Source organism: Parasteatoda tepidariorum, chromosome 10, assembly GCF_043381705.1.
Source record: "Parasteatoda tepidariorum isolate YZ-2023 chromosome 10, CAS_Ptep_4.0, whole genome shotgun sequence".
NCBI lineage: Eukaryota > Metazoa > Arthropoda > Arachnida > Araneae > Theridiidae > Parasteatoda > Parasteatoda tepidariorum.
In genome coordinates, this window is record NC_092213.1 from 72,755,128 (window position 1) to 72,778,478 (window position 23,351).

The 23,351-nt window shown below is 30.1% G+C and overlaps 1 protein-coding gene across 3 annotated transcripts in view; it reads left to right on the forward strand.

Annotated features, from left to right (window-relative positions):
• Positions 1 to 23,351, forward strand: part of LOC107451545 (dual specificity calcium/calmodulin-dependent 3',5'-cyclic nucleotide phosphodiesterase 1) — a 552,109-nt gene that overhangs the window by 450,600 nt on the left and 78,158 nt on the right. For all 3 annotated transcript variants that reach the window (XM_071186276.1, XM_043042289.2, XM_043042288.2), the window contains exon 2: positions 7,793 to 7,864. In XM_071186276.1, the coding sequence (XP_071042377.1) occupies positions 7,793 to 7,864 (72 nt within the window). The remainder of the gene's footprint in view (positions 1 to 7,792; positions 7,865 to 23,351) is intronic.

Genomic DNA, 23,351 nt, shown 5'->3' on the forward strand with positions numbered 1-23,351 from the left:
ATTCAAAGCTAACCACAGAATAAAAAGTAAAACTTTATCCGTTAATTCAATCTCAAACGCGTTAATTATCTCCCTCGGCATAATGAAGGAATGACATTTAGAAATAACTAAGAATTATTGGAATTACAGACAATGAATTTCGTTACAAAAATAATTCTGAGAAAATTTTAATCAACCTAAAGTATATTTTTGTTTTTCTATCTACCATTGGGTAAACAACGTTATTGAGTTTGAAAGGATAGAAATTATCGACAAGAAAAAAAAATCATTTTCTCTTTTCGTTTCGAAGAGTCGAATCTCATTTTTCTTCTAAGAACTGGGAAAAATTGATTTCCGGTTTTTTGTTAGTTACTTCCGTCGTCGACTGTCTTAAATTTCTTTCTTTTTTTATAACTTCGTATTAATTTCCTTCAAAGTCTAGTTTATTTATATTTTAGATTCTCTTAAACTTGGTTTTTATTTACTTTTAGCTGCTCATTTTTTGGTTAAATCAAATAGTGCGCTTAAAGTGCAGTTTTAAAGTAAAAATGTACTTTTATGAATAAAAGGCATTTTTGTAAAGATTTTTCTGCAATATATTTTGTACGTTGACCTTTATAAAAGTAACCGAGATAATTTTTGTACAATTTTCTAATAATTTATAATAATATATAATAATAATAAATATCATAATTTAAAATAATTATAATAATGTCTAATAATAATAATTATAATATATAATGATATTAATTATAATAATTCATAATAATAATTAAAATAATATATATTAATTATAATAATTCATAAAAATATTTAAAATAATATATAATAATTCATAATAATAATTATAATATGATAATTCTAAATATTTTTTTAGAAAATTGAGTTTTAACTGATTTAAAAAAACTGTAGATATTAATAACGTTAGGCATTTATTTTGAAAATATCTCAAAATATGGTAGACATTACAAAATTTCTAAAATGAAGGAAAATTTTGAGAAACTAGCGTGAAATCAAATAATCTCTAAAGCATTCAGGATAATTCCATATTTATTTCTTAAAGTCTTAGTTTTATCTAAAGTTTAGTTATCTCTTAAAGTCTGTAGTTTTTCTTGTTCTTTTTTCTTTCTGGCTGTTGTGATTTTTTTTTATCTTTGTTCCTCTCCATTATTTTTTATTGACTACTTTACATTTTATAATTCAAATCATTTTTGTTTCTTCTTATTTACGTCTGCCGAGTCTTGAAAATGGGCACCTCTTTTTGAGCGCTTGAAACATGGCTACTTGTATTTCTAATTTGCATATTTTTGAAGCGAATGAAGCTTTTTATCAAGCAATATAGTCCTAATAGTTCAGTATAATGTACCCTTTAAAATTAATTTTATTTTTTAATGATTTTTCTGGAACTTTTTCAAGCGAATTAAAACTTCTTTTACGAAATTGTAAAATTCGTTTTACAGAAGAAAATTCAATAAAAAAAACCATTTTGTATTTATTTATTCTTATTTTAGTTCAGAGTTATCCACAGAAGTTTGAAAAGTAAACTATAACTATTTTCACGTCGTCTTAAACTATAGAGTTTCAAATTATGAAATCCACATTTAAAACAAAACATAATATTCTTAAAAATTCGTTTATCCTTAAAATATTTTTGAGAAAAATTTTTTTATTTAAATTTGCATGAATTAAATTTGCAATTATATTACAATTACATGCATTAAAACAATGTAAAACTTTATTTAACTAACAATTCTATCATTTTCTGATCATTACTAAATTAAATAAAAGAAAAAATAAATATAAATTATAAACTTTAGTTATATTGCGTGTGCTTTCGTGATATTGTACGATTTGCAATGCTTTTTTTAGATATATTTTAGTATTTTTTCAATTATTTTGCATTTTGTAAATGCCAAAATAATTATATATACTTTTTTTTCTTACTTGTGAAGATTAGTGCTTTGATTTCGCTTAACTTTAAGCTTTTTAACTTCTATTTGTAACATTTTTACAAACTGTGTAAATTTGAGGTTGAACAATCAAATGAGAAATGCTGAGACTAGAGTCCCTATATATAACATCGTTAGGGAACTTCAAAATTGTCAAGTTTGGGGCTGCCAAATTGAAATTTATCTGACCGGTTACCACTTTTAGCGAAGTTTCTCTCAAACTTCGCTTTCTTACTCCAACATTATGTTAACTGTAATGAGCTAATTTTTTTAAACCAGTCAAAAGATACGCCAAATTGTTCCTAAGTTGCGCAAACTATTAGTTATTTTATTGAGCTCTTTAAATGGAAGAATATAACTTTATTTTCAGTTCATTTGCAAAATTTTCTACTAAAAATAAGTTTGAATCAAGGAGACTAACGTTTAACCAAATATTTCACTTATTATTTAGCATGCGATAGCACAAATGACTTGATAAAATGTCAAGTGTACTTATTATAAGATTTTTAATAGCCGATTGTTTTATAAAATATAGGGTTATTTATCCTTGTTTTTGCGTATGTAAAATACTTTGAATAGTTCAAATTAATTTGTAAAACAAAGAAAAAATGCATACTGTTCAATATCTCAGAAATATCGCGCCAATTTGGCATCCTTTAACTTAGCTTCCTCGCCACCTTTTTTTGTAACCCAAAACAGTTGAAAATTCGCTGTTGATCAAATAGCGTGATCGTAGCACTAATGAAAATAAAATTGAAATACAGTCCATTAGTTTTTTTATTCATTTGCTATCAAATGAACTAGATCGAATACTAAATCGACCACTCTAAGTTGAGTAAAAAAAAAAATTTGTTTCGTTTCATTTCCGTTCTCTGCCAATCCCAGACTGTTACCCGTATGTCTTTACTCTCTCACTGCATAAAATATAGGGACTCTACTTGAGACAAATCTCCGTGAGATGTAATTTTTGATGCATAAATTTTACATAGTGTTTTTGTTTGAAAGGAGATGAAATGATTTAAGAATTTTCTCTCATAGAACTTTATAGTAATCGAATAATTTAACGGAAGACATTATCCTTAAAAAGAGCATGGAATTGTTTTTGACAAGCATCAAATAGATATTTCAATTTCTAAAATATCTATATCGAAATTCAATTCCCAACCCTTTCCTGCAAATATGTAAGTCGAAAGCAATAAATTACAAAAACCATACAAAATCACCATATATATGTATATATATTATACACATATATATGCTTCTTTCGATTCGAATTTATTGTGCAGTGTTTTTTACCCTTGAGAGACGTGTTTGTGGATAGAAAATGTTTGGTAATCTTGTTTTTAGTAACAAATCCTTTTTTTTTTATTCAGTGAACTGAAAAATGGTTTGTTATCTCCAGAGCAAAAATGCCATGTTACCGATATTAGTTTCTTTTAGAATATTTCAACAATAGTGACTTTAAAGGATAGAATAACTTCGAAACTAAGCGGATTACTTGTTTCTGCAAACATCTTTTTTTCTTCTTCTAAATACCTTCTTTTGCGTTTGAGAGGGTTTTTGTTTTTCATATTTTCATCTGCATTCGCAGTTTTGAAATATTGTCTTAACAAAATTTGTTTCTCAAGGTTTCTTCTATTTATAAAATTTTTATTTGATATGTCTTGTTGTTATTTTAAATGCAAAATTATTTCTTAAAACAAAAAGCATAATTTTATTTCTTTGCTTAGTTTAGCATAATACGTGTTTTTTACGATGTGCTTTTAACTTAAAAACAAAGCTAAGCATTAAATTGTTTTAATTTGAAAAAAAAATTATTTTAGTTACTTAAAATCACATAATTAATATTTAACAAGCAGAAATAACAGTTTAATTAAATTAGAATATGTGTTATTAAAATCTTTATTTATTTAGGTTATTCATTTTTATTTAATTGAAATTCTAATCATAGTTATTTGAAAAGTTATAATTAACTCTTGACAAGCATAAGTAACAATTTTATGAAACTAGTAAGAATACAACTGTTAAGCAACTTTATTAAGATTATATATTTTTATTAAAACATTTATTCTATATTTAATAAATCATACATTATATTAATGTATACATTTTAAATCGTGCAGTATTCTAAACCATGAATTATAAATTAAATAATACCTCATACTTGCCTTGAAAATTAGCTCCTATGGAACAATTAACTTGTATGTTTATTTTTTCTTCCAAAAACTCACATAGTGGTAGTTATATACATAGTGGCTTACATACCCACGTAATTACTCACATAGCGGCTAATTATGTTTATAGATGTCTTAATAGTTTTCTTTTTAGAAAATTCTTCCAAAATTAATTGTTATTTTACTATCACTTTGTAAAATCTTGCTTAAGCGATCGTACAAGTTGGCAGGTATGTAATTGGCAATTTGTTATAACTTTACAGCACCAAACACAAGCGTTACCGGCAGAAAAGAAATGGCGGACATATTGTTGCACCTCATTATGTTGTACCCCTGATTAATATATATATATATATATATCGGAAGGAGCGGAAGTTATTATAACTTCAATCTGGCTATAATACCAACGATTTTGAAATCATTCTATATGATTACAATATTTATATTATAATGTTTTTTTAATCATAGTGGCATTGAAAAAAAGAAAGTAGTTTTTAACTTCCTTCTCTCATTTTGGTGGATTCAAATTTAGCACTTGTAAAAATGACACCATTTCTGAAAGCTTTAAGCACGCTCTTTCAATTTGTGACAACAATATTTCCATGCAAAATCTTCCATGCCATTTGTTTCCTTAAGAAAGATAGTTTGAGCAGAAATAGTATCAAAGTGTTTCCATAATTCTGTCGTATACCTGTAGGCAATTTTATAACCTATATTTTCGTAGGATAACTTTCTACAAAGGCAATAATAAATATCATCTAGAGTAATAAGCTAACTTTAAAATAAATCCCCCACAAAGATAGCCTGAGCCTAAAGAAAACTGAAAACACAAATCATTTTGTTTTAAAACTTCGACATTGCATTTTCCAAGTAATGATTTTCCATCACTTCTTTTTTTTTCTTTGACAGAAAAACGTCAAACAAACGAATGACAAGACAAAAGAAAATGGCCATTGTTTCAAATCACCGCTAAACTTGTTTCGTTTCTTCTTCTAAGTACCTGAAAATCTGAATTTGTTCGAATGCTTGAGCATTTGACAAATGAAACGCATTTTTCTCCTTATTTATTGAACATCAATAGTACTTTTTACTGCATTTGAATTGCATCTATTGCGCTGTTTTTTCGAGTCAACTAAATCCATCTATTTTCCGAAATATACCATGTAACATAAAATAATTCTTTTAGAACTTAAAAGATCTCATTTTTAACAAAGTAATTAGTCCATATATTTAATAAGTTTGCACTCGACGTACATTTAGTGACAATTCAACAGTTATGAGCGTTTGTCGTAAATACACGTCGGATATAATCTCTATTACGGCGCGTATGGTGTGTATACTTGCGGGCTCGAATCTCACTGTAACCCTGGCTGTATCTACGTGCTGTTTTTCGCTGCATTGTGCTATCTGTCCTTCTATTTGACAAAGGTCTATAACCCTAAATTGAGCAGACAATCCTGCATATGTATGTAATTCCTATAAAGAAATATGCAGGAAAAATTTACTAACTTAAATAGCTATTATATATTTCGATTTTTATTAGTAATTATTTTTTGCAGTTTTCAGTCAATCAGGGATATTCCAAACCTAGGATATTCTCAAATTTAATGTTTTTATTCGATTTTATAATTGAGCTTTCACTTTTTTTGTTTTTATTTGCGCTTGACTCTAGGATTTGACTTCCAATTCATCTTCTCCCATATTACTACAATATATTCTACAGGTATAGAAGGGTATAACAGGTTCTAATTTCCCCCCTATGTTTTTCGTATAAATTAAAACTCCAGGTTCATCAGGTTCTAGCTGACAAATATCTAGATCTCCCAAATATGAATCAGAAAATCTTTCTAATAAGGCTATTCTTGGTTGCATCGTTCCGCATCTCTCAGACTTGGAGCTAAGAGGACACAAAATTAGTAAATAAAGACAATTATAAAAAGACCACACTTGTCTTTAACTCTCTCTGTAACAAAAATTGTATCACAGAAGTGAAATAAATCACAAGAATCAGAAATAAAAAATCTATTAACAGCGAGAATCTATACTATACCATTGCTTGGAACTCATTGAAAATTCTTCTTTAGAAGTTACAATTTATCTCTATCAATGTCATGTAACTCAAAAATGTATTACAGCCACGTGAAAGTTCTTATTAGAATGAATTTCTTTTTAATCGTTAGAATTTCCACAAAAGAGAAAAAACACCGAGTATAAAAGAATATTTTGTTCTTTATAAGTATTCTATCATTCTGTTATCAGCCACCCGCAAATTCATGGCAAAAGAAGTTGAATCTAAGCACGTATATTACGCCTTTTTCCATTAAAACATAATTATTTTTCTTAAATAATTGCAATAATAGAAATTAAATGAAAAATGCACATAACATAATTTAATGCATCACTAGAAATCTAAAAATGGAGCCCTTGAAACGCCAATGTTCCAAAAATGGAACATTAAGCTTTAAAACTAGTATTATCTCTTTAAAATTTTAAAATAAAATTTCGAATCTAATGCAGGACAGGGGGTAATATTATCCATTTAAATTATATTACGCCTTTTTCCATTAAAACATAATTATTTTTCTTAAATAATTGCCATAATAGAAATTGAATGAAAAATGCACACAACATAATCTAATGCATCACTTGAAATCTAAAAATGGAACCCTTGAAATGCCAATGTTCCAAAAATAGAACATTAAGTTCTAAAACTAGCATTATCTCTTTAAAATTTTAAAATAAAATTTCGAATCTAATGCAGGACAGGTGGTAATATTATCCATTTAAAAGCTTGTAATCATTGGAATTTTGGTAAATTATATTACAAGCAGGATAAAATTTTACAAATTATGTCAAGTTTCTAAAATTTATAAAAAAAATCAAATAATTACGGAAATGGTATTAAACTAAATGCAAAAAATTCTTCTTAATGTAACATTCAAATGTATGAAAAATAATATTATTGTTCATTAAATTTAAACTCTAAGTCCTTGTTCCGTTTTTAGCACATTGGCATGTAAACGGTTAAAGTTAAATGAAATCTCTTAAAACTTTCAACAGCTTCATGATATATTTGTTACCTCCTTTTAAGTTTTTCTAAACATTAGTCACACTGATTTTAATAATTAATTTATAATTATTTACATACGTGTCTTGAATAATTTATATTATTATATACATTGGGAGTATTTTTTCATTCAAAGGGAAAGGGTACACTTTGATTTTAGAGAAATGAATGTTACGGAACATGTGTATCTTCTGTCCTGTTGTAAGCCAGTATGATTTAACAATATTAAACAAAGAGAATAATACGATCATGAAAAATTATTTTTATTATCATTTTTACTGAGGTTATTAGTTAATGTTTACTTCTTAAATTTATATGGCAGAAAATATACCTTAATTTTAATTTAAAGTTTTTCTTTTGTACTGTTTGTTATACTAATATCATATAAAATATTTTACAATTTTTTAGAACGTATATCACATATGTGCGATTTTACATAATACCTAAAATTTCTATTAAATTTCATTTTTTACTTCAAAAATATTTTTTAAAGGGAGAAATACAAATAATAATATCTATTTTAGAAACAGGATTATTTTGAAAATCTGTTTAAGCGCATAATTAAACCTGTTTTAAAAAATTTCTGGAATTTTTAGTTATTTTTTTTAATATTTTTTTTGTAGTTGCTAATCCTCCAGACGAAGATGATCCCGCCCAGCCTAAGGATGAAGAAACTCCCTTATCTCCTGGGCCAGGTAAATGATTTAACACTTCATTATGCCTCACAATGAAACAGATCATAAATAAAGCGAACATGTATCACAAGATTAGTTTCCGTTTTCTAAGCACTTCTTTTATTAGAAATTATTCGGAAATTATATAAACTGCTACTGCCAACATTTTCACATTTAATCATTCATTTAAACTTACATATTAACCCTTTTAAGGTCGTGAGATTTATACGAGGGTTGCAAATTAAATAGTGGCAACTAAACCTTGAAACTCACAGAAGGGCGGGCATGAGCAAATGGGACATGGGAGCGGTGAGGTGGCACTGTTGTCGATGTGTAGAGTGCAAAAAACAGTCGATCTGCTTAGGAGGGTAGTTGTTGTGTGGCGTTAAAGTGAGGAGTTTTGCTTCCATCGCTCTAAAGCATGTTTTCAATAGGCTTAATGACGAAAAAAGACGAGATGCTTGAACCTATCGTGCTACTGTCCCATACCGTAAAGCATTTGCGCCACAGGCTCCCACTAATCCTCGATAGCATTCTGTTGCATTTTTGCCATGGGCAGCCTCGATTTTAAGCCACGACCGCTGATCACCTTTTGAAAACATGATTTAGAGCGATGGAAACGAAACTCCTCACTTTAACGCCACACAACAACTACCCTTCTAAGCAGATCGATTGTTTTTTGCACTCTACACATCGACAACAGCGCCACCTCACCGCTCCCATATCCCATTTGCGAATGCCCGCCCTTCTGTGAGTTTCAAGGTTAAGTTGCCACTATTTAATTTGCAATCTTCATATTTTCCATTAGCTTAATTGTCGATAGAAAATATCGATGGAAATTTATTTTCTTACCCATGATTGATGCTGCCATCTACTATTAACTTCAGGAAATACACAAAAAAATGCCAATGAATATCTTTGTTTATATAAATGTGGGTAACAGCAAAGGTTAGTGTGTGACCAAGAAGACAATCTAACAATGGTTTGCTGATTTTACTTGTGCCTCATACGTCCCTTCGTTTGATTAAAGCTTATCGAGCTCGATTGTAGATATAAACATAGAATATTTGTTGTTGTTTCTAATGACCTTTCGTAAAGCCAAGTTCGCTAGCCTTTGGACTACTTTTTGCATAAAGTCAGGAAAGAGCACCTTTCGTTTGACAAGAGAATACCGCAAGGATAAGAGAATGCACGTGGAATGCTGAAATACTGGTAGTAAAGTTTTGGCATGAGTTAATCTGTATGATGTCATGCAGTACGTCGTAGAGTTGACATCAGCAGAAAAGTCTGGCAGAACTTATCAAATTAGAGTAAATCAGGCAAAATAATCGAAATTGTTATTCTCAGATTTAAGATTCTCATTCAATATTATTGAGTTATTCAGAAATGCACACAGTAAAGTGTTGATATAAGTTAATTTATATATCATCCCTGAAAGCATGTAACCTTACGGCAAGCAAAAATATTGCAGTTTCAAACCTTTCATCCTAAAATAGTTTAAAAAAATTATTTTTAAAGCTTTTTTTTAAAAAGTGTCGTCATTTTTGTAAAATGGTCACTTAGGTCGAAATGACGTGTTAGCTGACGTCACACTAGCGATAGGATCAAATTGCATTGTCCATTAGAATTTCATGACAAGGTGAATTTTAGGTGAACATACAAGACTTTGAGAAAAGAAACCTCATAATTACCTAGATTTTAAGATTATTTTCATCTAAAGACTAGTTTTAATCAAGGATTTTTTTCACGCGTGAAAACCCTAAGACAACTTCGATTTAAGGTTTTTATATAGCAGGTTGTCTACCAAGGTTTTGGATTAGGGTAATGTGAGTAGAATAGAGCAGATTATCACAGATCTAGTTTTAAGATTCGAAGGTTTACACGTAAACCGCATAAAAACCTTCTTAGACTCACAGTGAAGGGTTTTTGCTGAGTGAAAATAAACCCTATTTTGCTATCTGGGATGTAGTACGTCGACGAGCAGACATCCGGAGAATGTCTACTCGTCGATCGTTCAATGCTAGGAAAAACTATCTTCGTTGCAATTAAGAAACACACGTCGTAAAGTGTTGACGTAAGTAAAATTATACGATGTCATGCAGTGTGTCGACGAGTAGACATCCGGGGAATGTCTACTCGTCGATCGTTCAATACTAGGAAAAACTATCTTCGTTGCAATTAAGAAACACACGTCGTGTGTTGTAGTAAGTAAAATTATAAGATGTCATGCAGTGTGTCGACGAGTAGACATCCGGAGAATGTCTACTCGTCGATCGTTCAATACTAAGAAAAACTATTTTCGTTGCAATTAAGAGACACACGTCGTAAAGTTTTGTCGTAAGTACAATTATAAGATGTCGTGCAGTGTGTCGACGAGTAGACATCCGGAGAATGTCTACTCGTCGATCGTTCAATACTAGGAAAAACTATCTTCGTTGCAATTAAGAAACACACGTCGTAAAGTGTTGTCGTAAGTAAAATTATAAGATGTCATGCAGTGCGTCGACGAGTAGACAGCCGCCGAATAGCCTAACAGAGCTTATCAAAACAAAATAAATCAGGCACTGATGTTATTTCCAATTTTTAGAATCTTGTTTAATACTGCGAAACTATCGTCGGAGTTATTCAGAAACACACGTTATAAAATGTCGTAAGTTTTAATAAATTATGCCAAGCCACATAAATTATGTCATAAGTTTAAGTAAATTATGGCACAATGACGTGTAGGTATCCTCAAAACAGTGAGACAGAGTTTATCAAAACAGAAAAATCAGACAGAATAATCGAAGATGATATTTTAAGAATGTTACCCCTTTCGCGCCGATTGTCACAAATACGTGCCAGCATAAAACCGTATCAACCAAGGTAAAAAGATAAAACTGGTAATCAAAGTAATTCTTTAGCAGTTTATTTGTGGGCGGAGTTATAATTGTTTGATTTATTTAATTCACCATTACTTTGTTCAAAATAAAACTATTTAGTTATACTTTGAATTAACATTGATTATATATATGATTAAACTAACAATAATTAAAGTAAAAGCAAAGTAAGTCTGTCAAATTAGAAACGACTACATTTAAGTTACCGTTTTTTATTTAATTACGTCCTGATCCTGATTTTGTCCGAATGCTTTTCTGAATCACCCGTCCCCAAGGGGTTAATGATATTTACTCCTAATTACAATCTTAAGAATTTCCTTAAACACCTACTCTCATAAGACAATAAGTCCGGCTAGGTATTATTTTACCTGTGTTTAAATTTAAAATATTCTACTTAGTATATTTTTATTTAAGCTAAACTAACATAAAGAAGTTAAAACATACATGCAATGCTAGCGTTGCAGCCCAGAGAATGAAATAACATTTTCTACACAATTGCTTAGGGCCATTTCAAATAGATACCATTATAATTGCAATCAATCCACCTAAAAATATTTTTCATATCTATTAAATTTGAATGAATGCATATTTTATCGCTTAATAATCATCAAGCCTCAAATGTAAAATATGATCTCTGGTAATTTTACATCAGACGCATTGAAAATTTATCATTATCGGGCAAGCATAAAGCAAAATTTCTGGACGAGAATTATTCCATTTGAGAGAATATTCTATTTAGAATTACGACAAAGGTATCTTTTGAAATTGAGTATTTAAATTAGTAGTAGTCGTCTATAGTTACGAATAGGCTTTTATTTAGATTATTTTCCATTCGGCCAATCTTTCGAAACGTCGAGGAAGTTTCTGATATTTATTCAGAGTTCTATTTTAAACCCTCTCTATCCTATTCAACGATGGATGAAATAATGATAATAATTCGTGATTTATTTAGTGAATATTACCTACCATGGTGGCTTTCTGATTTATTAGAGAGAACGATAGAATATTCGTTACGTATTCTGCTCCCAGCTAGCTCAGACAACGTTGCTGGTGTAAAATATCCGCAGTGGTAGACTGCTCATGGGTTAAAATCTGCTTGCTGCTGGGCTAAAGCGGGATATTTTCGTGGTTTTCCTCACCGAATAACATAAAATGAGGGTTAGTTCCAACTAAAAAGTCCTTTATTAAATTTATAACAATGCTTGATCTCTGACTTCTGGCTTGCAACTTTGACTTACAAGGCTTTGACTTACATGACCAGCTTACAAGGCATATCTCTGACTTACAAGGATTGCAACTTTGATAGTCATGAACTCCAAAATGCGTCATTATCAACGCCGATAATAACATAAAATAAAATTTGTTTAAGACAGGCTTGTGTTTATCACTGTTATAAGCAAATAGTATCCACCTCTATAATGTTTCTTAATATTTCGATTCTGAATCTTTGTGTTTTATTATTCTCAAAAGTATGAATATGGTTAAAAAAAAGTCACGGGGGCTCAGGGAATAGAGCGTTCGCCTCCCAATGAGGAGACCCAGATTTAAATCCCAGCGGTGGCTGGTTGACGAAATTTTTTCTCCCGGTTCAAACCTACCACGATGCTGACGTAAAATATCTTCTGTGATAGAAGAATCATGGCTTTGAATCTCCTTGCTGTCGGACCAACCGAGGAAGGTTTTCGTGTAACGCAAATGCGGGTTAGTTCCATAATAAAAGTTTTCCACGAAAACCAGTCCCCGTAATACTTGATCCAGAAGTTCCTTTGTCTTCTGGGTTTGGTAAAAAATCACAAAGCGCCGGAACTAAACATTGATAGTCGTAAATTCAGAATTGAGTTCTCTATTCACCACCGGTAATGAAATGAAATGAAATTGGCTTAAGACACTCTTGCATTTATTGGTGATAAAAACAAGTAGTTTCTGCCACCATATAATGTTTCTAAATTCTAAAACTCTAAATCTTTGATTTTTATTATTTTCAAAATTGTTCATATGGTTACGAAATATACAGTACAAGGTGTCTTCAAAATATTTTGCAAATATCGAATCATTTTGTTGTACAGATATTAGATAGAAAATGATAAATACACAAATATGATGAACACTATAAATGGAAGTTTACCTTAAAAAAGAATTTCGAATTCGAATATATAAATGTTGTATTGAACTCAAGTGACTTTAATTGCTTAAAGAATTTTTCTGCAGAAAATACACAATCGAAAAGCTGTTTAGCCATCAACCTTTCTGATTCCATCTTTAAATTTATTCCAAATGTTTTGAAACAAAAATCGTCTGCAGTTATAGAAAGAGCCAATCACAGGAATACTGAGAGAGAAATTGTTTTACCAAATGATTAAAACTAATTCCTATTTTTTTAGTGTTACAATATTTAGTAGCTACCCCGTAGTACATAACCCTATAAAATTAGATGAGGACAATGCAAAATTAAACAAGAATATTAACTATATTTGAAAACTTTTTTGTGCGAGTATAAGGTAAAAAAAAAAGAAATATAAAAAAAAAACGAAGCGATACAATTCATCACACTCAAACTTTATATCTAACCTGACAGATTTTCTAAACATTTTGAAAGAATTTATCATATTTATAAGCTTTGAAACAGACCTCCTCTTTCGCTTTTTTTTCCACCTCAGAAATATTTCTTCGCGTCAACGATCAAGAAATACAAAAACAACGTAAAAACCATCCTTCATGAATAAGTAAAGAAAAAAACGAAAAAAAAACTTTTTTTTTTATTGAAAAATTAGGAACTGCTTTTTCAGTGAGGCCTGATGGCAATATGTTAAGTAAACTTGTGTGACTGACAACTTTTTGTAAAAGTGAAAAAAGAATAAAAATTGTTTTATTTCGCCAACTTAAAAAACCTTACCACATAATCACATAATTATCAAAAATTTTATACATGGTACTCCGTATTTTAGAATTACTCGTATTTTCCTGATGGCCATCCGGACTATGTCGTGGTCAGAGAGCTGACCTCTTCCTGATAGAATCCTGATCTTCACAGAATATTTACATACTTATTTACCGAAGAAGGTGAAGATTCCTACAAAAGAAAGTGCTAGAATAATAACAATTAAGGTTTGCAAAGTGCAGCGCGGACTGCACAGGTAGCTGACCTCACACCAGAAAGGTCGTGGGTTCGAATCTCGAACAAAGCATGGATTGTCTTTCATTCTCTGTACTATTTGTCCTTACTGTTGTAGCAACTTTAGACCACCTAATATGCTACCCCTTAAAGACTGGCCAACAAATCTGCCCTACTGATACCAGAATGAAGAGAGTCAATCGGGTGGGCTTTAGCAAAAAGAAATATATTTTCTTGGGGTGTATTATAGAAAAATATAGATTATACAAATACGATGAAAATTAATAAACATATATGATGATTAAACAAATATGATGGAAATTGATAAAACTGAAATGAGGTTAGTTCCTTAAAAAATTGTTTTTATTAGTTGATCTCAATAATATGCGTTAGTAACGGACTCATTCGCTTTAATGAAAAACCTTTGGCCTTACAAGGTTAAAAACTAAAAAAACTGATTTTTTTTCAATTTAAACTGTTTTTTTTTAATTTTTTAACTCAAGAAATTTTCCGGAATTTTGACTTGGACTCACAATTACCCCTGCAATCCAGAGGACAAGCAAACTCCTGGATTAATACCCTACTACTTTGGTAAATTGAGGAAAACATTTTATTCTACACTTCAACAGATTTTTCTAAGTAACAAAGGAAAAACATTGGATTTGGCTATTTTCAAATCGCTAATTTAAAATCTGTAATCGGTTTTTTTTCTCCAAGCTACAGTTTTTTTCCTTCTTCCTAAATGACATTTTTTTGTCTATTTTTTTTGCCGAAATGTACAAGTTGAAAAACTTTATATACAACAGGAGGTCGCATAAATGATGCTATACGCTTCTAGCTGAGTTAGGGAGCATCAACATGATTAAAATTACGTAATAAACCATGACGAAAAATATCGTCATATACCGCTAGGGGGCGTTTTATTATTCCTATAATTTCACAATAGAAATATTGTTGGAGTTACTAGTATAGTAAAGGAATATAAGCTAAAAATAGGAGTAGTAGGGGTACGTCCTACTATTCCTAATATGTTTCTTCTTGTGCTTCGGAACTGGTCACGCTCTAACGGCGTATGACGACATTTCCGGGCATAATTTCTTATGCAAATTTACTCCAGATGATATGCTCCAACTCTCCTAGAAGTCTGCCGTTGTATATAATTGTGTTGTCGTTGTATAATACTCTGTTTGTCGTTGTATCATCGCTATACCCTGTTGTATATAACGTTTTTAAATTTCACTTCAACAAAAAATAGACTAAAAATGTCATTTTAAAAAAAAATCATCTGCTTTAGGATCAAAACTAAGTTCAGATTTAAAACTTCCACTCCCGAATCAGACAAGATCCAGCATTTGTATAAATACCACTTAACATTTGTTCCCCAGTGTAATCTGCAGGTTTGGCTGAGCAATAGCGGTAACGTGTCAAATTGTAAATAATACTAAATGGGTGTACAAATAAGTTCCCGCCATTCGTCACAAGATGGCGCTACCAGAAAGTTATGTAGGCATTGTCTGGTGTTAAATGTCTTATTATAAGTATGTTCATCTGGTAACAACATAATCTTAAAGTATTAGTGATTCCGTATAAGCATTACGTAATTGTTTTTGTGAAAAAATGCCAAGTTATGTGCCAAATAAGGATCATTTGCGGGAACTTTTGATTTTTGCAGCTGACGAGCATCGATTGCTTGGAGAAGCATAAGTCCATGATGCTTTAAATGAGAGAAGTTGTCGTGAGTGATTTCCGAAGTTTGAAAACTCTGAGATTGACGTAGAAGATAAAGAACGCAGTGGAAAGCGGAAATTTTACGAAGATGAATTGGAAGAAGAATTCATCCTAAACGCAAAAAGAACTTGCTCTTACATTGCAAGTGACTCAGCAAGCAATTTCACATCGTTTAAGATCGTTGGGAATGATCTAAAAGCAAGGAAGTTGGGTTCCATATGAACTGGAGTCAAGAGACATTGAATGTCAATTTTTCATGAAAATTGATTTTGCTATTTGAGAGCACTCAAATGGGAAGTCCTATCCAACCCGCCGTATTTGCCAGACCTTGCCCTTTCAGATTACCACCTATTCCGGTCGATGGCACATGATCTGAGCAGAAATTTACATCATTTGAAAAAACCAAAGAATGGGTCAATTCGTGGATATCCTCGATCGATGATAAGTTCTTCCTCCGTGGTACCCGAATGCTTCCAGAAATACGGGAAATAGTGGTGTCTAGTAACGGAGAATACTTTGAATAAAAGATAATGTAACGTTTTTTCACATTAAACTTCTATTCCTAATCCTATCACCCATTCCGGTCGATGGCACATGATTTGAGTAAAAATTTACATCATTTGAAAAAACCAAAGAATGGGTCAATACGTGGATATCCTCGATAGATGATAAGTTCTTCCTCCGTGGTACTCGAATGCTCCCAGAAATACGGGAAATAGTGGTGTCTAGTAATGGAGAATACTCTGAATAAAAGATAATGTAACGTTTTTTCACATTAAACTGCTATTCCTATTCATATCACTTGCCACATGATTTGAGCAGAAATTTACATCATTTGAAGAAAACAAAGAATGAGTCAATTCGTGAATATCCTCGATAGATGATAAGTTCTTCCTCCGTAGTACCCAAATGCTCCCAGAAATACGGGATATAGTGGTGTCTATTAATGGAGAATACTTTGAATAAAAGATAATGCAACGTTTTTTCACATTAAACTGCTATTCCTACTCCGGTCGATGGCACATGATCTAAGCAGAAATTTACATAATTTGAAAAAACCAAAGAATGGGTCAATACGTGGATAGGATATCCTCGATAGATGATAAGTTCTTCTTCCGTGGTACCAGAATGCTCCCAGAAATACGGGAAAGGTGGTGTCTAGTAATGGAGAATACTTTGAATAAAAGATAATGTAACGTTCACATTAAACTTCTAATTTTTGATAGAAGACGGCGGAAACTTATTTGTGCTTCCAATATAAACTTAAAATTTCTAAAAAAAAATCTGGCATCGATTTCGACCAGAATATGATTTCGGTGATAAATGATTCTTACAACTATTCGAAAACATTTTTCGTGACATGGAGCAATTCTTCTCTCTTTATGATTAATGGAAAATTTTACTCAAAAACGCCATTTTGTGAAAGATGTTATTCAACCATTTAGTTATTGAACAATAGCGTGCGAGAAGTAAAAATGAAAAAAAAGATAATCGAAAGGAAACAATCAAAAGTGGAGTCGTTTCGTTCTTAAACTTATTTTATTTTAAAAGTATCTTAAATTCGAGAAAGGTAATTTACTTTTGATTTTGTTTCAGAATGAAGCTTGTTCCAGAGAGTAGAAAATAGTATAAATCTAGTTCTAGCCATAAAATTTTATAAGCATTCACAGTTCACGCGCAGATCTTAAACATTGTGTCCAAGTTTGATATATTTTGTGAGACTTTGTTATTCCGTATTTGCTGAAGAGAAATTTATTTATATTTATAATATATTTAAAGATTTGTATCTATGTGAAACAGTGTTAAAAAGTTTCGGAATAAAAAAGCTGAAAAGTTTATTCGATTTTTATTACTTCGGATTTTTAATTCAATCGCAGATGGAGAAAGGTTCGTATTTCTTAATTTTTTTTTGACGAAGGAAACATTTTATGGAATTTTCTGCAACTTTGCAACGCTACCTATAAAATATGATAACATTTTCTTGTATGTTTAAAGTAGTAATTTTATGTTTAGTTTTGACTTGATGTTATGGAGCGCAACCATCTAAGAAACAATTACTGAAATATATAATTCCTGGTGATCATTTAGCTAATTATTTACAAGCTGGCAAATTAAACGAACAAAGTTTGCAATGTTGTTTTGTTACCATTCTAAATATTAGACGGAGTGAGATTGGCAACTGTGAAAGGCTTATATGTAGCAACTTTCCCCAATATAAAAATTTTCTTTAGTATTATTTCAAGATAAGTATATTGCAAATTTCGAAAATGTTTACTAAATAACCGCACAATACTTAGAGACGATTATTATCTCTTTTTACCTCATAACCGTCATTGAACAGCTGACCCAATTTTTTGGGTTTACGACTGCCAATGTTCAACTCGGTAGCCTTGTAAATTTGAACCCAATCTAGAAGACAAGGGAACTCCTGGATCAAGTATTGGAAGAAATTTGCCTTCGTGGAAGACTTTTGATGGAATTAACCCACATTTACGTTAAATGGAGAAGAAAAGCACAGTTAGCCTTACGGCAAGGGGACTCTAACCCATGATCCGTCTACCACTGAAGATATTTTACGTCAGCACTGCGGTTGGTGCAAGCCAGATGCGAAATTCCTGCTGAGAAGCCATCGCTGAGATTCGAACCCGGTTTACCTCATTGGAAGGCGAACGCTCTATCCCCAGAGCCATCGCGTCTCACAACTTATAAAAAAAAATTTGCAAAAAAACTTATAAAAGTGCTTTTCTGAAAAATTTGAGTGTTTGTCTTGATACTATATTGCTTAAGGCCCCTTCATAGCAAAGAGTATTTAAGATTCATAATATTATAAAATTTAAAAAAGGTATATTACTTTTAACATTACTTTACTTTCTAAAACATAGTAACAAGAATGGTTTCTAAAAACTTACATACACGTCAAAATTAATTCAGATCAAAACAAATTTCAATTTGCAGTAATTCCTTAACCTTTTATGATCAAAATTTTATTTCGTTCAAAATTAATCACAATGCTTCTGACAAAAATTATTTAATTCATTCAATTTTTAACAAAAGGAATATTTTATTTCTTAAATCGTGTTAATTTTTATCAAGGATTTTTTAATCACTTTTATCTTTTTTGCAGCTTTTGCTTCTTTTAAGGCATTTGTCAGGTTTAAGGATATTTTTTTCAAATTTTTGGGCAACTTTTGAAGATTTTTTTCCGTAAATACAGGGAATTTATTTAAAATTTTAGGCAATTCTATTCNTATATATATATACATATGTATATATATAGGTGGAAGTTACTAGATTTTTCCTTTGTTCTTTAGCCATGTAACTTGTTTTAGCATTTATTCATAATTCCAGAAAAAATTGTGTTCAATTTTTCTTAATATGCGCAAATTTATATCATGTGTGAATTAAAAAAATCTTTTTCTTATTATCCATGATCAATTTTTTCACATTTTTTCTAACTTTGGTGCTATGTATTTCAAAACGTAATAGCGATAACTAAATTGAACTCATAATGCAAAAATTTTAGTTATTTCAATTAAGAGTTTTAAGAAACTCATAAAACGGTTTTCTTTTTTAGACATTGTTTTTTCATTTTGTTTAGAAATAATACAGAGCAAAATGAGTAGTTTTAAATTCATAAATATTTGTTTCAATTATTTTAAACAGTTCATTGTTAAAATGGTGGAAGCTCAATTAAAATAGAAGCGTTTTGAACAAATCAAAAATATTGACTTTAATAAATGTTTTCATGTTTTTTATATAAACTTTATTTAGTATCTAAAACAATTTATGAAAGTTCATTTTGTCTGCTGAATTTTATGGTACAACGGAAAACAAATAATTCGAAACAAAACATGCATTTCAAATAAATTCTAAAATTCTGTCGAAAATCCCTTATAAAAAGAATTTCTGAAAACTTTTTTAACGTTACTTTACGTGATGTTTTATTTAGTTTATACTATATTCCTATCATATTTGCTTAGTTATATATTGTTCTTTCAAAGTTGGTTCTTCATTGCAAATATTCAGTTGCTGAAATAAATTTTAAAATAAATCGTTTTAAATAGGGTAAACAAGATTTTTGTTTAAATAGAAGGTTTTAGATATATTGACTAATATTAAAAGAAACTATCAACTCCAAAAACAATTTTTCTTGATAATAATTATTTAATTCAAAAGGGGTTTTTTTTATTTCATTTTTTCACCAGACATTTTCTCGCTTTCTTTCAGCCAAGAATAAGAGCGTTTTTAATCAAAATATTAATAACCGTGTTTACTTACTGCACAATAAACTTAAGCTGTTTTTTTAATTCACGAACCTCATAATGAAAAGCTGATAAGCATTTAATTAATGTCTCGGGAAAAAATTAATTTTGTCTAGAGGTATTCGTAAGTCTGTTTACAGTTAATACGCTTAATGAGTTTCCAGCGATAGAAAAACAATAAGTTTCACAGAATTGATTTAACTTGAAGTTAGGAAAATAAAAGCTGGAAATCTTTTAAAAACAATTTTTTTTTAAAAATGAAATAAAATCTTTTTGACGGGAATATTAAGCCTAAAATGTTTAAACAGTGGCATTTCAACCAAATTGAATAACTTCTTCAAAAAAATAAAATGTGTATTTAAAGGCTGTTTTTGATAATTTGATTTCGAAATCATTTATATACTATTACAATTTATATACAATTACATTTAGTAAACACTTATTTTTATTAATTTATATACATTTATATACAATTAAATTTAGGACAATTATATACAATTACATTTATATACAATTACAATTTATATACAATTACATTTAGTAAGCACTTATTTTTATTAAAACGGAAGTTTCGATAAAAATAGTAGTGTACAGCTGAGATGCCAACTGCTCCAGACACGGCAAAATAATTTTAAAAAAACGGTAAATAACTACAAAGTAAATTTTGCGAATATTTGACTATTTTTGCTTCTTTTTTAATAGGTATAGCATGACATAATTACTATAAAGTGGTGAATTCTATAAGCTGACGAATTATTTAGAAATAGTGGTGGATAAAAATCTACTCAATTGAATTTTTTAAACCAAGAATCACAATTGATAAACTACCACTTTAAAATATATATTTGCTGTCCGGAGCATGTTGGCATCTCTGGTACAGTATAAACTTTTGTAAAATAAATATTATTTTTTGTGTCTCTCATATGTATTAAAAAATACCTACTTAACAGCTCTACGATAAATTTAGATTTTTTAAATTATCTGAAAATATTTTAGGAAACATTTTAATAATTCCATAATTTTTCATCAGATTTTTATTTTATGCTTAATATGGTAAGAAAACTTGTGTTTTTAACACTTACGGGGTTCCCACGACCTGGAAAAAATAAATGAGTGGTAGCTAAGATTTTTAAAGACTACTAAAAAATGCTTAAATTTACCTTTCCTTTGCGAATTACGAAATTAATACAGAGTTATATTTCCAGATATATTTCCTTTATATTAAATATTTATATATATATATATATATATACATATAAATTTNTATATATATATATATTGCTCCTCATGCGTTATTACGGTTAACCAACAAATACCATCCTTACAAAACTTAACCAATGAATTTGATACATCTTTTAATGGGATTTTATCATACCTACCATCCAATCCTCTCACAAAAAAGGTCTCTTTTTCTGAGCACCAGAGCCAGTCTTCTTGCCTCCTCCCTTTCATTTAAATTTTCTTTGTACAGATCTTGGTGCATGTATTTTCACCAAGTAAATCTCGGCCTTTCTCTTTTACATTTCCATCATGTATCCAAGTACGATTTTAGCAGGGCTATCCCGTTTTAGATGAAGGGTTTGTCAACCAGTAACGCATGAATTTCGAGACTTCTATGATCAAAAAGTATTAAAAGTCTTTGGATTATCCTCGCAGTGTCCACGAGTGATTTTATCATATGATATATTTTAACACTAGCAGAGATGCCAACTGCTACGGACAGGCCAAAATTATTAAAAAACGGTAAATAACAGTAAAGTAACTTTTACAAATATTTGACCATTTTTGTTTGCTTTTTAAATGGCTTAGCATGACAAAAGTTCATAAAAGTGGTGAATTGTATAAGCCTACGAATTATTTAGAAATAGTGGTGGATAAAAATCAACGAAATTGAATTTATTAAACCAAGAATCGCAATTAATAAACTACCGCTTTAAAATACATATTCGTTATCCGGAGCAAGTTGGCATCTCTGCACTAGGTTAACGGGAAGCGGCATTTTGACGCATTTCGAATTTTATAAGGAAAATTACAAAATCCAGTTGCATTTTTATTTTATCTCTTGTAATGACTTTTATCCATTGATCGAGGTAAATATATATTGAAGTCCATTTTCTTCAAAAGCGCTGAAATATTCAAATTCTCTTTGTGGTATACCTATCGCTACGGATATGCGTCAATTTGACGCGATCGTAATTTAGACAAAATTTTGAGTAAACTTGCAAGCATCACGTTAATAATAAATAGGAATGTACCGAAAATACTTCGATCCGTTATCCGATATCGTTATCTCAAATGAAACAAGCGATAAACTACTGTTGCCGATAAGCAATAATAGAAAGAACAGACGCAGAATGTCAATTGATGTCAGATTCTGAAGGTTTCAGTTGCTTAGTTCCAGTATTGAAAAATAAAATACTAGAATATTTCATAAATATATATCTCATATTTTAATTTTTTTTCTTATAGTAGATAATTACATTGCTTTCTAAGTGCAGAGATCAACTGCTCCGGACACGCCAAATTAATTTAAAAAATTGATAAATAACCAGACATGCAAAAATTATTAAAAAAACGGTAAATAACTACAAAGTAAATATTGGAAATATTTGACAATTTTTGCTTGCTTTTTCAAAGGCATAGCTTAAATTAATTATTAATAAGAGCAGAATTAGATAAGCCAACGAATTATTTAGAAATAGTGGTGGATAAAAATTTACTAAATTGAATTTATTAAACCAAGAATCACAATTGATAAACTACCACTTTAAAATATATATTTTCTGACCGGAGCAAGTTGGCATCTTTGAATACTTACTAAATAAATTTTGGAAATACAAAGTGGTGAATTATATAAGCCTACGAATTATTTAGAAATAGTGGTGGACAAAATTCTACTAAATTGAATTTATTAAACCAAGAATCAGGGGTGAAAGCGAGACGGAAAAGAGGAAAGGCTGGTAGTAAAACCATTTCAGTTATAGCTAGTTTTGGGGAGGAGTTTACTTATTCTTTTTTTAAATTTTTCAACAATATCTACTTTATCTTGGAAAAGAAGCAGTTTTATATATATGCCAGAATTATAAAAGAAATCTTGATAGTTACAGATATTTCACTTTTTTCGAAAAAAAATGCTGGAATGAAATGCTTTACGTACCAGGTTTTTCTCTTTTCCGTCTCGCTATATAAGGGCTTTCACCCATGCCAAGAATCACAATTGATAAACTACCACTTTAAAATATATCTTTGCTGTCGGGAGCAAGTTGGCATCTCTGTAAGTGTTGTTATATGTATTCGTTCATGCGTCAAATTGACGCGTGTTCGTAGAGATAGGTATATAAGAAACGTCCGTAAACCTAGTGTTAATTAGTAGTAGTAGAAAAGTTACTTGAAATAAAAAATACAAAACTAAATATCTTTAAAATTTTGTTACAAGTAGGAAATATATTTTACAAGGCAGAGCAAATTGGCATATCTGGTATTTAAGCAGAACAAAAGTTCCGTAAAAATTATATTTGTTTTGAAAA